The sequence below is a fragment of the Xiphophorus hellerii genome, chromosome 3 (genome assembly GCF_003331165.1).
Source record: "Xiphophorus hellerii strain 12219 chromosome 3, Xiphophorus_hellerii-4.1, whole genome shotgun sequence".
Lineage (NCBI taxonomy): Eukaryota > Metazoa > Chordata > Actinopteri > Cyprinodontiformes > Poeciliidae > Xiphophorus > Xiphophorus hellerii.
The window spans coordinates 14,982,518-14,998,873 of NC_045674.1; the positions used below are offsets into that span (position 1 = coordinate 14,982,518).

At 38.2% G+C, this 16,356-nt stretch overlaps 1 protein-coding gene across 2 annotated transcripts; it reads right to left on the reverse strand.

The window, feature by feature from the left end:
- Nucleotides 1-63: 63 nt before the first annotated feature.
- prpf3 (PRP3 pre-mRNA processing factor 3 homolog (yeast)) lies at nucleotides 64-8,159 on the reverse strand. 2 transcript variants are annotated; one of them, XM_032559245.1, is made up of 17 exons: nucleotides 7,983-8,159; nucleotides 7,455-7,608; nucleotides 6,522-6,652; nucleotides 6,175-6,339; nucleotides 6,007-6,084; nucleotides 5,632-5,867; nucleotides 5,416-5,534; nucleotides 3,936-4,123; nucleotides 3,568-3,734; nucleotides 3,351-3,433; nucleotides 3,004-3,147; nucleotides 2,748-2,847; nucleotides 2,537-2,650; nucleotides 2,344-2,462; nucleotides 1,142-1,219; nucleotides 995-1,050; nucleotides 64-879 (listed from the first exon to the last, which is right to left on the reverse strand). In XM_032559245.1, the coding sequence occupies exons 2-17, from the start codon at nucleotides 7,597-7,599 to the stop codon at nucleotides 730-732; spliced, it is 2,073 nt and encodes a 690-aa protein (XP_032415136.1). In that variant the 5' UTR covers nucleotides 7,600-7,608; nucleotides 7,983-8,159; the 3' UTR covers nucleotides 64-729. The 2 variants fall into 2 exon arrangements, with proteins under 2 accessions (XP_032415136.1, XP_032415135.1); XM_032559244.1 differs by having other exon boundaries at nucleotides 6,175-6,342.
- Between the last annotated feature and the right edge of the window lie 8,197 nt (nucleotides 8,160-16,356).

Genomic DNA, 16,356 nt, shown 5'->3' on the forward strand with positions numbered 1-16,356 from the left:
AGCATAGAGAGCTCTAGTTAGAAAACAATATTTAATTTAAAAAAAAACACAATAAAAAAACAAAAGTGTTTGTATTTTGTTTATTTAAGGCAGATACTGCACTGTTAGAGATACGTGTAGCTACAACAGAGCCAAAAATGCATTCTTCAAGCAAAAATTGCATAAATGCATTTAGACACCCGCCTTTCAGTGAAAAGTTTGTGAACCTTATGTGGTAAAGATATTTATCTAGTGTGATTTTTTGAGCGTTAGCACAAAATTGTGCAAATTGTTTCTAATGGAGGGGTCCCTCAAATGTTTCCAATCAAACAGATTTTTACAGTGGGCAACTTGATTTCATCACAAAATTAGCAGTCGTGAGAAACGGATCTCACCACATTATGCCTATGGAGTTATTACACCAAACTACGCAATCTGTCTACAAAAAATACAATTTAGACAGAAAAGCCTAAGCCATCAAAGAAATCAACACTGATGCAGACCTATACACACACACTTCTCTATACACATCTGGATTTGTTCCATTCTCTCCCTCTCTCTCTCTTAAAAAAACAACAAAAATAACCACACTCGCACAGTTTGTTGTTGCTCCTTTTTGATATTCAAGTCTCTTAATAAAGCCGATGTCTGTCCAGGAGCCAGCAGAAGGGGCCGGCTGGCCGTGAGGGATCTGCGGGCTTACTGATGGTTCGAGTCACTGACAGTATCAAAGCGCTACGCAGGTTTGCTTCAATCGTCTGAGCCTTCCAACACACTCTGGCTCAGCGCTAAGTCCCAGTAGTGTTCTGTGCCGTGTTTCTTGAAGTGCTCTCGAGCCATGTTCTCAGTGGGGCACTGCTTGAACTTCATCTCACCAAAACTCCGCTCCTTAGCCGTTCCCTGTGGAGCCAAGAGAAAAGATACTTTCACGAGACTAATAAAAAATAATAATAATAAAAAAAACCCCAAAAAGGAACGTAATTGAACATGAAGATGCAAGATGCAGAACACTGACCTCCCAAATCAGCCAACATTTGTTGTTTCTTCTTGTATCGTCATCGCCATCTGGATCTAATAAATAAAGGGCCGGATGGAAAAAGTTAACTATTAAAATAAGGTATTACAGGTAGAACATAAAAAACAAGCCTAAAACCAGTCTTACCATCTCTTTTGCTGTTGTGTTCCTCCCATTTGATTCTGTGCATCATCAGCCTCTTAAACTTTTTCTGGGCTTTAGGGCCTAAAATGTTCAGAAAAAAAAAAAAAATCAACATTTTAAGTGCAACATGAAAATCTACTAGTTTAAAGGCCAGCAGACTATTTACAGAATTATACAAGAAAAGCATTAGATGGTATACAAAGTAACAGCATATGTTTAAACAGAAAGAGTTTGCTGCGCTCTCATTGTTTGGGTAAATCTAATAGTATTTAACTGTAAACATAAAGCAAATGTAAAATTGTATAATGTTAAAACCACAAAATTCTAAATATTCACATTTTATGTGAAAGTTCAACTTGAATGTAAATATATTCAATGTTTTCAACATTTCTTACAAATAAATACTTAAAAATATTAAATACCTTTTTTCATCCAGCCCCACTATGTCAATGCTTTCTAAGGAACCATTTACTCCAATTCTAGCTACAAATCTAGATGTGTCTCTCCTAGCTTTGCAGATCTAGTTTCTGCCCACTCTGTGCAAACAGCTCAAATTAAAATCTTTTTACAATAGAAAATGTTGGGCATACAGTATTTTTTGCATTCTATTGGATGAGCCACATCTAACCAGAGACAGTTACTCAAAAGCAAACTTTGCTGCCCCGACATCCGCTTTTAATTAATTTATTACACTTGGCTAAATATGGCAAGCTTCTTGAAAGAAAGAATTTTGTAATTTGGTGAGAAATTACAAAATTTTGTTCTGTTTTTATCCAATTGAGACCTAAGGAATTTGCTAGATTTCTAATAAAAATCTATTCATAATTATTATGGACAATTTTATATATATATATATATAAAAAAGGAAATATCTCAACTTGATTTTGAAAGAATATATTTTACCTGGTAAAAAATAAAATATTGTCATAATGAATTTAAACCAGTTACATGTGAAACAAAAAACAACAAAAAAAATGTTTTGTGCATGTGGAAATAAATTAAAAAGTGTCATATTAAGAGTTGGGTAAAGAGCCAGCCACTAATATGCCAATTTCTTCAATGTCAATCTTCCTGATCCCCAGGCAGAAACAACTCATTTTGGCCAACCACATTGACATAAACCATTAAAACAAAACTTCAAATGCACTGGTTTTATAAAAGCCTTCCAACCCTTACTAGCATTTTGATTCTGTATCATTTCTTACCTCCTTCCACCACAACTATATTGACGTCTTTGTGCAGAACCACTGTGCCCGTCAGGTATAGCTGGTTTGCATTGGCCTCCACCTTAAATTTCTTTGCCGGATTTTGCAAGTTACGAATCCTAAACGAGAAAAATTTTATAATTATAAGAAGTATTTCTGCATATCTCAAGTGACTCATGTCCTGTTTGCTTACCTGTATACTGTAGCGTGAACGCCATTAGTTAGATCTTCTTTTAACTTCTTCACCTTCTTTTCTTTTCTCTGCTCTGCTGTCAGCTTGCGAGCTGCATTGGCCTCTTCATGAGCTCTGTAATTAGACAACAAATTAAAACTTGATTTATACGAAAGTCCTTCAGTTTTAAATGTCAAAGAAATGCCAAGATATTAATAACCATGCTACAAACTTTTGTCTCTTGGCCATCTGCGCTCTCACATGGGCTTCTACTTTTGTAGGGTCCTGAACAGCCTCCGTCCCCAAGACTCTCATCAGGTTGGAGATACGTACTAAATCAATAGAAACAAACATTAGCAAATGTAAAATTGTATAATGTTAAAACCACAAAATTCTAAATATTCACATTTTATGTGAATATTTAGCAGAATATTGTTCTGCTTGGTCCAACCCAGCAACTATTTATGACCATATTTGTGTTTGTGTACCTTTTGGTTCTGGTGGAGGCATCAGACCCAGACGGACCTTTTCCTGCACTTCTTTTTGTGCTTCCCTCCGTGTTTGTCTTCTCAGTTTCTTCTGTTCTCTCTTTGTTAGATACACACCTAAAGTTACTGGCTTGTCTGTGTCAACTAGAAAAAAAAACATAAATAAAATATAAAAACTACTAATGATGGAATTGAACTGAAATGAGCTGAACTGAATTATGTCCAATGAGAAGAGGAGTGGGACTGAGTATTGACTGAAACTTGATCTTAAATTACTTGAAACAATTTAATGGAGAACTATAGTAGAGTATCAAGAAATTATAAAATGCATTTAACCCACACCTTACCTGGAGGACTAATTTGGGCAGGATGTTCTACTAGGTTTGTCACACCAAAAAGGTCAAACTCTTCAAACTTTGATTCCGGATTTCTTTTCAACAGAGAGAGAAAAAGAAAGCATGATAAAGGTCAGTCACTTTTAAACATTATTATTTTTTCTGCAAATGTCATACAGCATTATTAAATAACTGAGCTTCGGCTGAACAGCCTTATTCATTTCCTTACATGGGCATGTAGGTGCTTAATATATACGAATCCCACCACTCAATATTAGGCACATCTCCTTCTCCAATCTCTTTTTTCGGAGCAATCAATGCCAATTTGGTGGAAGCTTGGATTCCTGTTTTCTTTGCAGCCTGGGCAATCTCATTCTGGAGCCTCTCCAGCTGGGCCTGATTGGATTAAACAATCACACACACACACACACACACACACACACACACACACCGACACACACCGACACACACACACACACACACACACACACACACCCAAGCAAGCAAGAGCACACGCACACACACAAAAGAGCATGAAAACTGCAAACCATTTAACTAAACAGAATATGCATCTACATTTGGAGAGCTTTCTTCTACCTTGGTTCTAACTCTCTGAGCAATCTTCTCAAAGCGACCCGGTTCGTGGAATCTGAAGCCCCTGCGAGTCCGCTGGGCTGGAGTTATGAGAACCCGCTGGTCAAAGTAGGACGTGGACTCTATGTCGTCCCCAGGCTTCTCCTTCAGCTGCTGGCGAAACTGCTCCCTCTTTACAGCTCGTATGTTGGCTGCACAGAAAGAAGAAAACCATTTTAATTAGTGGGAATTATGAGTGAAAGATGAATAAATAATAAAACATCAGAAAAAAAAACTTCCCTGGACAGAAGAATTTTATTTAATTTCAGAGTTACCATTGTGAACTTAAGAGGGCAAAAAGGAGGTTTAACCTGGTACCGGTATTTAGTTCACATAGTGCAAAATAATTGAAGCGGTTTAATTCAGATTTTTATTGTATATTTTCTTACTTTGATATTTGTTTCTGGTTACTTGCATTGTGTAACCATTGTGTATGTTTTTAAATAATTTATCAATATTTAATTTCTTTGTGTAACAGTGGTGTGTAAACTTCAAAATATGTTCAAAATATAGGCAGCAAACGTATGTTGCTGCTTAATGGATTTTTATACTTCCAAATATTTACCATCTTGATTCCATTACAGCAAAAACTTTAGGAAACAAACTACACAAAGACTGAATACGTTTTCCTTCAATTAGAGTCAAATGTTGTTTTCTTAGAAAAAGACATTTCTAAGTTAAATATTTTTTTTAATGTTGATATTTTTGACATTTAGCAGTGTTAATGGTACATAAAAAAGTATTTTCAGTTCCCTTTAGCTAAGACAAACAAACACAAAGTGGCCACTATCGAACCAAATGAAGTTTTGGACTGAGTTTTTTTGCTATTAATGAAAGACAAAAGTAAAACCATTTGAACACAGTCAATCTTGTTTATAATTTCTTAAATAAGTCTGTGCAGACATTCGAGAATTAGAAAAAAAGGTTTACATGATCTTGTTTTTAGGAACTCCAGGGAATAACACAAACATTCTGCATTTGTACAGCTATATGTAGCGCAGTATATTTGGTACATATCTGTACCAAACCAATAAAGCTGTGGCTAATCAGTATGAACACAGGTACTGTTACACCCCTAATCACACCTGTTCTTAAAGATAAAATTCCACAGCAGCTCTTCCCTCGCTATACTGACTAACAAATATCTACAGTGTCTCCCAGCACTTTTTTTCTGACATATCTAAGGCAAACCTAGAAATGAAGCCAACTCTTTCCATTTTTTCTGGTAATATCTATCTGAATTTCTTTATTCTTCATTCTACTGAACAGTAACCACAGGTAGTGTGACCTATTCAACCACCATGCAGCAAAAACATTTCACATTTAATTCATTATTTTTGAGAAATAAAACAACTGTTCAGAATAATCCAAAAATATATAATCCATTTGAATTTTAAATATTTTTTGTTTTAAAGTTGACGACAACCTGAAAGAAATGTGATACCTTTGAGTGTGGGCATACGATGTGTGAGTTCAATCTCTTTGCCTGTCGCATCAACAGTTCTGCCCTTGTCATCCAGGATCAGAGGCGTTGGTTTGTTCACTTCTTTAATATCAACTTTCCTGTAATGTCACACATATAAAAGGACATTTTTAGCTATAACCGCATTAAACCCCAGATTTTCTTGTGCAAAAATTTTTTTTCCAAGTTGTTACTAACGGTGGTGCAATTCCCATGGCGTGCAGATTAGCAAGAGCAACTAGGTTTGGAGGCCCCGTGTTCACAAAAGTGTTGAGGATACCAGGCTTCTGAGCTAACTGGGACTGGATCCGGGCCTGAAGCTCAGCTGCTTTGCGGGCTTTCTCTATGGCATCGTTCATGAAGCTGGCAGCCTGAGAGGGGGCAATAGACGAGGCTCCACCAGCAGCAGCACCAAGAAGCCGTGATCCATCACCCTGTGATTGTGAGAACAGACAACAAGCGATGTCAGAAAATAGGCCAGTAATTCAGTGTGATGAATGGCTGGATATTATAAAAATGTCAAATGTTTATTTGTTTTTGGTCTAGTATCTGATGGTTTGAATAGAGAATTACTGTTGCAGGCGAAGTAAAGCTCAGCTGTTTCTTCCTTTCTTCTATCTGCTTAGTGGCTGCTTCCATCATCTGTTTGATCTGTTTGAGAAGCAGAAGGTAGGACAGTTCTTAAAACTTGAATAACTAAAGACATACAGTACATGTGAGATGCACAATAATTTATTTTACCTGCATTTTGGTGAGCATACCAGGGCTTTCAGATGGAGGTCCGGGAATCACCTCGGGCTCTTCCACCTCCTGAAAGCGTGGGACTCGCTTCCTCTTGGCTGTTGTTCCATCTCCTGCATCTGGAGCAACTTGCACTGCTCCTGTGTCTGACTCCTCTCCAAAAACCTCCTTGGTCCAAACAGCCAAATCACGAGCAAACACACAAGTTTTTTCAGTTGTTGTACTTTGTCACTAAGTGATACTGTATAATTTTAATGGAGTCTATATAAATTCTTATACAGACTCAGAGCACCTTTCATAAGTTGCTCCGACCTTGTCAAAAGGTCAGAGCACCAGTCTCTTGTTACCTTAAGTTCTCTCTTGCGGTGTTTTTCACTCGCTCCTTTGCCGCCACGGCTGTTGCGGCTTTCCTCGAGAGCTTCAAACAGACGTTCTACAAAACCTCCTGCAGAGTCATCGAGGATCGGACGCAGCTGGTCTAAGGGCAAACGAGTGTTTAAATAGTTAACACAAAATCAAGGGCCATTTAATAGTCACAGTAACATGTTATCGCAAACACTGTAATTATTTGAACCTACTGCTTTTATTTATGTCATGTTTAGGTCTGATAGTGACAGCTTGACCTAAAGCTATATGTAAAGCTACAGTATGTAACTTTTAATTCTTTTTTTTTTTTTTTACATATTTGTTAAAACTGCCACCATGTCCTGACAGTATGAGACAGATAATAATAATAATTAAAAAAATAATAATCAAGCACTCCCACTGCCTCCCTGAGCTACCGTCTGAAGAAATACAGCGCTCCCTGTCAAAAACAACCAATCAGAGACAGGAGGAATGTCTTAGTGCCGTCAATCAACCTTGTGTATGCTGCCAGTTTATCTGCTGCCACTGATGGCTATGCTAACTACCCTTAGCTTTCATGTCAGTTTTTGTTGTGGTGAACCAACTGTAGTGTAGCAGAAGGAAGCTGTGAGCAGCATGTACACAAGAGTGACTGACAGCACTAAGACCCTCCTCCTGGCTCTGATTGGTTGTTTCTGACAAAGCAGTGTATTTGTTCAGGTGATAGGGAGAAGGCAGAGGAGGATTATCTGTCTCTTACCATATTGCTACAACATAGTTACAGTTTTAATAAATATGCAATAAGAAAAAAACATTTTCTTTTAATAAAAGTTACACACTGCTGTTTTAAATATCCCGCAGGTAGCAAAAAAAAAAAAAACTGGAAAGGGAGCAGAAATCGCTCAATTTAAAAAAAAAGTTTGACTGTTAGTTACCTGTGGTCTTCTTTTTATCCAGCCCCTTCCCAACGCAGTGTAAAGCTGCGGTGACCACAGTGGGCTCTGAGAAACCCAGCACCTTCTTCACGGTGCGCTCCACCCAGGGTCGCAGCTCCTCCACCTCTCGCTTTGGCAGAGACATCCTCCAGTACTGCGAGACATAACAATTCGGTAATGTTTCAAAGCTGCTCAATAACCAGCTTTTAATCTGTAGCTTGTAGCTTATATTTAGCAGATTTTCTCTTAGGATCTGAATGTGCCAAACAGGACGTTGCATAAGCTCAAGCACTCTTTGAGAGTCGCACAAGTGACCTAAAAACACACATGTTGAGCAAAGTCTACGTCTTTCAGTTATTCGTTAAATATTATGTTTCAGTACGTGGCTAGCTTTGCTAACATGGAGCAACAAACTAGCTCAGATCAATCACATCCGAAACTCCCCAGTAACATGCTAATAGGCGTTAGCTCACTACTGTATATGGGCCACCAACATAGATGTACTTCGCCTTAATAAAGCTTTCAAACCTCTTGAATTTGAAGGTCAATCCCCGAGTACACGTTTGCTGTACAATTCCGGCCAAGACGAGCAGGTTTTAGATGCTGAAAAAGCGCAGATGTTCACGTTTTCATCCAAAACTTTCTGTTTAGCCGCGCCGTTCACGCGACGTTTCTGTTAGAGGACCCGGAACAGGAAATTCAAACTTCTTCTTTGATGTTTTTTGGCGGTTGGGAAACAGTGAAATTGGTGCATTACCGCCACCGACTGGTATGGAGTGTGGAGCGGAATGTCACTGAAGGAGATTATAGTCTAAGATAGCGAAATATTATGCGATAACCTTTACTTTTCGAGTGATTTCTAATTAAACTAAATTTAGTTTTAGTTCAACTCAAGTTAAATTTTGAATCAATGGTTGTCTTTCTTCATCATAATTCTGACAATGCAACATAACATGTACATCCAAACTTGTTCTTCTGTGCCACTTTCTGCTGAGATGTCTCTCCAAGATGTTGGTTTTACTGCTTGTCCACTGTACAAGAAACTGTCGACTTTCCTCAGGTATTTTAAGCGTGTAGTTTGCAAAAAACATGAAAACATATAGAGAGATAACTTAAAAATGTCCAGTTGCTTAATTATGAAGGTTAACATTGTTGTTTATCCTTTAAAATAAAACGTTAATATGCAACATATCATTAAACGTATGCAATGAAATTAAATTGGAGTATAATTTTCTCCTATTATTTTATTTATTAATTTATGCATTAATTAAAGACTAAAACATCAAATAAAAAAATAGTTTTATCAGGTTTAACCAGAGCTTTGGTTAAACCTGATTGTACAACAAGTATCGGTCAAAGTTTGTCCTCTCTGTCTGCACCTTGTCTCATTGGTATATTTTGAGTGAGCTCAAATGTTAGGTGAAATAAATTAAATTAAATGCTTTGAAATTACACTGAAGGTTTGTCTGTTTTGGGAGGCTTTTTTGTTGCTGTGTGTTCTATATGGTAAGTTAGATTGAGTTTTATTAGGTAAAACTAGATATTTCTATGATTGCAAGTGCAGTTAGTCTCAGGTTAAATATTGCCTGACTGGTGCACCCAGAAAACTGGTTTGAAAAACATGGGATTATCATATGATCTCCCTTCACTGAGGACCCACCCCTTCCTTTTGGCTTTCTTTGCGTGATGTGGGTCAGCACACTGCACTTGTAGTAGCGTGAGTATGAATCAGTGGTGGTAAGCCTGAGGCTACACCCGTCTACCCCCTCTTCCTACCACGGGCCGTGTCCACTTAGTGCAGAGTGTGGCAGTCCGGACAAAACTGCACAGAGACACACACCATATTCAAGTTTGGCCTTGTTTTAGTTGTTAAGATGACAAATTTCTATTTACACTGTAAAAGTCCATGATCCTTACACACTTATCTAAATGCTCCTTCATTGGGGCAACACCCTCTCGAGTTCACCGCATACCTGCTTATCTGCTTACCTGCCTCGCCCATGCATCCACAAATAAACAACCAGACTATAGCATATTTTAAATTTACCTATGCTTCCATATGGATCACACTTATCTACACAAGATCTCAATTTTAACTGTGATTATCAGACCACCAAGCAATGACACCAGCACCATATAGCACAAATCTGGGAAGGAATACAAGACAAATCTGGAAGCACTGTCTTAAAAAGCAGTGGGGTCTCCATTAATTGGAAATGCAAGAAGCTTGGAACAATCAGGACCCTCCTTAAATCTGGTTGCTCGTTAAAACTGAGTATTTAGGGGAGAAGGGTCTCGGTAAGAGAGGGGAACAAGAATCTGTTGATCCCTGAGCTTCACCATTCACTTGTGGAAATACTGGAAACTTCTACAAGGTCAGCCAGTGCTATTGTTCTCCACTAATCGGCCTTTCAATGTAGAGACGGGCAGAAACGCACCTTAGAGATGGGTAGACCAGAAGAAACAAAAAGCTGTAACATACCAAAATGTGAAAAAAATGAAAAGCTGTAAATAGTTCCTTCATGCATTGTGCATAAAATGGACACTGCAATAACTTGGAGGAGCCTTTTCTTTAGAGGCTGAAATGGGTAACAAAAAATAACCTTTCAGAAAATCATATCCTAACGTTTTTCAGTAGCTCTTTGTCTACCTATTTACCTTCAACCTCTTTAAACAACCACATACTTTACAAAGCAATATTGTGATCAGTTGTAATCAAATGATTTGTGAGTCAGTAAATACGGCAAACAGACTCCCTCACCGCCACCGGTGATCAACCTGAGCCGTTCTGTGGCTCATCACATGTGCTGAACCCCCTTAAGCCCCTGACTCTCCTGCCAACTCTATTATGTAATGACCCCTCAGCACATAATATGACAATACCACAGATATTTCTGTGCAACAGGAAAACAAAAACACACAGGCTCCTTTCCAAACTGGCAAACACAGCGCGACAACTGAACTGCAGCATCATGCAGTTATGTGATGAGGATGGCGTAAATATATCCCATGTTTATCGCTGGATAACACAGCAGTGATTTTCACATTTTTTGTGTGTCATTAATTATGAAACGATAAATGATTTTATTGTAATTATCTGTTAAGCTTCCTCCCCTGTGAATGATTTTCTACATGCACATTAAGGAGTAGTAGAGGCTCTTTATAATTATCACAATTAAAAGACTTACAATAAAAATAAAATTCACCTAACCAAGTGTTACAATTGTTCTTCACACAACCAATTAATTACAGTAAGAAAGCAAAACAAATATCACAAAAAGAGACATCTACTACATGTAGATGGATGCTTTCTGAAAAAGGACAGAAAACTGAACAAAGTGAAATATTTTATAAGCTGATTCAATGTTTCAGTGTTACCAAAAGTGCACTGCTCTCTGAGGAGTTTGAGAAAGGGTTTTTGCAGACTGATATTCTGAGTTCTAACGCCTTGCAAAAAAATTTGATGGAAAATGTTAGGGAGAAGACAAAGGACAGATTCAAAGTTTCCAAACCAGCTGGCCACATCCCTGTTCTCACATCGCCATCGTCGCAATAGAACAGGGGAATAAAATGTTTACTTTCAGGGCTCAGACAGGCTCTTAGTTTTCTCAGAACCAACTTCAGTTTCTGCTCTGGTGTTCCCTCACTTCTGTCAGCCTCAAGCTCAAATAGCAGTTCTTTCTCCCCAGGCTCGGTAGGCTGCTTTTATAGGACGGTTTTATTAGAACAGTTCTGTTTATTAGATGTCTTGGTGATTGCTCACTTGGATCATTTCGGAACAATACTGGATGCAAATGTAAACAAAACACTTGAAGAAAGTCAGTGAGCGCTTTGGAGGTGTGGAGAAAAAATACATAAACTTGACAGGGTCTTCTTCGGAAAATTAGGCAAACGTGGCAAAGAATATGTTGCACGAAGCAAACTTTTTATCACAACTAATTTGGGTGAGGAAAACCTTTATTTTTCTCTCCGGCTTCCAGAGAAGGAACCATTTCAAAGTGCTGATCAGTCGATCACAAGCAATGTTTGGGAAACATGTGGCTACGCATATCAAAAAATGTAACACCGGGCGTGCCGTGGCATAGCGCGACCCGTATTTGGAGGCCTTCAGTCCTCGACGTGTCCATCGCGGGTTCGACTCCCGGACCCGACGACATGTGCCGCATGTCTTCCCCCCTCTCCTTCCCTGTTTCCTGTCAGCCTTCTATCACATAAGGAACACTAGAGCCCACAAAAAAGACCCCTGGAGGGGTAAAAAAAAAAAAAGTAACACCCTCCAATATAATTCTGTTAAAAAAAAACAGTGAGCTCAGTTTAAGAGTTTAACATAAGGTTACGTGGTCATGTATTAATTTAACAGCGTTGAGACTAACTCACAGATTCAACACTTTTCTAAGCATACACTGTGAAACATTTGAGCAGCTTTTAGTTGTGTCTACTATCTTTTATCTTGTAACCAGGTTGCTATGTATTGCACATTTTTTGCTCAGGTCCCTCTTGAAAATGAGATCTAGATCTCAACGGGGTTTACCTGATTAAATAAAGGAATATATATCTTCTACTCTTCAAGTCAAATAAATTTAAGATTTAGATTTTGAACCTGAGTATGTGAGTTTGTGAAAGATAAACTTACAGTTGTGTTAACTTTTTATTATTTTTGTCATATCTCAAAGAGTTGAATAAGCCAGAGTTTTTAGGTTAGCACTTAAAAAACTGAAGGAAGAAAAGGACAGGAGTGGGAACTATTTCCCAACGTGCTTAGTGGCATGTTTTTGTATCCTATGTTGCACCTTGAGTGAGATGGAAGTGTGTTACATTTATCGGACTCTTCTGTGTTATTAAGGCAAATGTTTATTTGAATGCAACTAACAGCTTGCAAAGCTTGAGGATAATGTCCTGTTCACACTAGATGTTTTAGAGCAGAGTTCATTGTGATGTTTAATAAAATTTATTTTCAGTTTATGCAATTTGAAACAACAATTTAAATTACTCGTAAGTAAAACAAGTTGTTATTTTAACTTGACATTGTGAGTAAAAATAATAGAGAAATGTGTGCTGTAGGTGAGGGCAGTTTTTTTATGCATACTGTGACATAATTATTTGGTTTAAATTGCAGCACTAAGTTAAAGATCACAATTCAAGATTAATTAACTTAAAAAACAATGTTTGGACAACTTGTCTCTGGTTGTTAAATCAACTTCATGAACTTTAATTTCTGAGTTAAAACCAAAACAATTTTCTTGTTGACTTAAATCGCATTTTGAAGGCAGCACCACCTTCAAATGTTTTACAGTGTAACACTCTAGAGTCAAAACAACCTTGATGCTTTGGGGACTCAAGGAACCATTTGGATCAGAGATTGTTTCAGCTGATCTAAAACGTCCATCAAGGACATCTTAGAGAACCTTGGAAAAGAGCAGACCTTGTAGTTCAAAGGTCAGATCTGATGACCTGGGTTTATAACATACAACCTGTTGTGTTGTTCCATAATACTCATCTGTTCTTATATGTATTCCAATGTGTGTGTGACTTTGTTGAGAATGTTTCTCATCTTGTATAAAGGTTTCCAGTATAATTCCTTCATACTGGCCCAGTTTTATTCCATTACAAATGACAGGGGTTGTAAATCAGCTCGGATGATTCAGTCGCAGGGGACTTTGCTGTCTGAACTCCACACCTTGGCTGGAGCGTTTCCATCCAAATCGCTCACTAATGCAGTCTAGCTTTTATTAAAATCATTCCTAACACTATTTACATGCATCTTGTGCATTTTTTGACGTCCAACCTGCTCCCCTGTCATGCGACATGGCGTCACCATGAGCACTAAAACATCCAGTCCTTAAGAAACCGATGAGGATGTTGTTGCCTTTTAGCTCTTCCTTGTCCCAAATATTGCACACAATGTCATGAGAAACACGTGAGTCCTTGAAAGTGAGGCCCCGATGTCTCCGTCTTTACCGAATAGGTGGCGTCATGGTGATGGAGGGTTACAGATGGTGGGTGAAAGCGTTCCCTTCAACACGGTGAGCTCTGTCAGTGATGAGGTCTCCGGAAGGGCAGAAATGACTTCGAGGTGGCTCTGATTTCCATTTCAGGGTTTGCCACTGTGCATTTTAAATCTGCGTCAAGGCTGTTTTGTGACAAGTCTGGACTAAAACTCCCCTGTGGGCTCAGGGTGAGTAAGTGCTTGTGGGGGTGTGCGTGTCCGTGTGTTTTACTGCAAAATCACTGTGTGTCTTTAGCTCAGAGGGTTTTATCAGAGCACAGAGACTGAATTATGAAGGGAGGGGAGTTTGGGATAAATGATTAAGCACCTTATTGTGTCATTAAACATCCTCACGTTCGCAGCAAGTGCGGCCGCAGACACCCTCAACTTGTTAAGCTCAACAACGGGACGCAGACCCACAAATAAAACCTCCACAACAGCGGATAAGAGATGCAGTAAGTTCATTATGTGAAATCCTATTGATGCCCGAACACACATGCTCAAATAATCCCACACATGCTTGTTGGATACTCAAAGAAGTGAAAACTACTAAGAGCATTAATGGTGTTTTACCAATTCCTGTTTAGTCTTGTTGCTTACTCATACAAAGGAATTTTAAAAAAATGGAAAAATTAATACAACATAGCTTGCTCAAGGTGAGTTAGTTTTCAATGTAAGCTTTTAAAACACAACAAAAAGCCATTATTGTTTTAATTAAGCTGCAGCAATGTCAATGTCCTTGACTGACCCCCAGCACATCCCTGTCTTCTTGCCCCTGGTTTCCATGCTTCAGAGAAGAAAAAGGGGTGTGTTGCTGTGTTGGGGAGAAGCAGGGCAACTGCTCCTCTGCTAAAAACTGCATGGATACAAGGGGGGGCTGAGAGAGAGGGAGAGGAGGTGGGCCGTCTTTGGTTTTGTAGCGCAGCACAATCAGTGTGTCAGAGACAGGCCCATCGTGAAATTAGCCAGTCACTGTGTCAGAAAGCAGTGCACGCCTGAGCCGAATGTGATGTGTGGTGCTTGTATGTTTACGTGTAAGAATGTCGTGTATGCACTACTGCTGGTTTCATCCTGCTTGACCAAAGAGCCAAACCCCACCCTATTAAATTCAACCATGCAACACTCCAGCATAAAGAGGAAAGTACAACGTTTCACTGTTTTGTTTTATGGCCTTTGTGAGATAAATCATAATTTTCCAAATATTTCTTCATATTTTACTGAATTTTAATTAAATATTATTAAAATAATGAACATGTAAGGCGTTCTGAAAATGTCAAGTTCAAAATTTCTCCAGTCATAGATTCTCTGAATTAGTCCACATTTAGAAGCGTAGCTGATAAAGTTGTATAAAACTTTTAGGAGCACAATATCATATAAAAAACTTTTCATGAATTATATTATTTGTGTAAATCTATTTACTGATGAAAATTTCTCATTGCAATTATTTTTCCCATCAAAATTGCCTGTGTAGCAATTGTGTGCTAAAATCAAAGGTGTTAGTGATCCAGCAAAATATTAGTGACTTTTTTTTTTCTTATGTTTGTTGCTACTTTTTATTTGTCTGCTTGTGGCAGTTCTCCAAGTCTGTCAGGTCACACTTTTTCTGTCAGATTTAGTTCTAGACTCTCATTTTACCATTTGTAACATTTCATTTCTTTCGGTGAGTAAAATGTTAAATAGATTGTTGTGTATGATTTACCTTGCTGTGAAGCTGAAAAATAATCGCCCTTTATAGCTGAGACCTTAAAAACAGATCTGTGTTTGGATCCTGGTTTCACCCACCTTTACAGAAACACTCATTCCATTTTTAAAAAAATTTATCCTTGCCCATGATTCTGCTTCCACCATATTTCACTTTGGGTACAGTGTTCTTTTGCCGATGTGTTGGATTTGTGATAAACGTATCTTTTGGGAGTTGAGTCCCAAAGTTCAAGTTGGATTTATCAGACCATAGCAGTTTCTTTAAGCCAAAACTGGATGTGTTATTTAGTGATTTAGTAACACATCCAGCAGCTCCGGTGCCAACCAGAAGTTTCTGCAGCTTCTTCAGAGATTATTTCAGTGTTTTCTCAGTGTCTGATCAGTTTCTATCTCCTATTTTCATTGATTTTTAAAGAAATTTTTTATCAGCTTTACCTTTATTGTTAACTTGATAAACTTTTTTTTCCCTTAGTAGCCTTTATGAGAACTATGGCTTTAGCTAAATTATGAAAATTAGCGAAAGTCAACAAAACCCTTTTAACTCAGCTGAACTTCCTTTCAGGTTAATCAGATTGAATATAATTAATAAGAAGTGTGAACTCGTAATATATTTTTTACATGAATACTTGATAAATGTCATATGTGAAAAAGTTAATTTTTCACGCAAAAAACTTGTGTAGATTTTGACAATAACTATAAGCAACATATCAGATCTACTTTGGACTCCCAACCCTTTGAATATTCAGATCAAGTGAATCTACTTTTTTCCCGCCCCTTACATTCATGATACCCCTGGATGCACTTGAGACACCCCCCATGCCAGACTCTTCTTCTATTTCGAGGAGGTTGTTACTAATTAGGATCTCCTAACCTAAATTTGCACACAAATACACGGCAGTAATGTTTGGGCTCAGCAGTAGCAGCTGGTTGGAGGATCAGCCAGCCCCCTACTACTTTCAGTCAGATTAGAGTCAGTAGTCTCACACCATACACCCTCCTTCCTTCAACCCCCCACCCTTCAAGCTCACATGCACTTCAAAATGTACAGTCTCTAAATCTGCACCCCACTGAGTCACATCTGTTTAGTGAGAGCTGCCTTTCAAAACACGTCAAGTCTGACTCGTATCACGGCATCATAATGAACAAAGCCAAGCAGCAAATATGGAAAGAAAATATAACTTTTTTCTGTCATAGAAAACAGAGGAAAAAAAAATC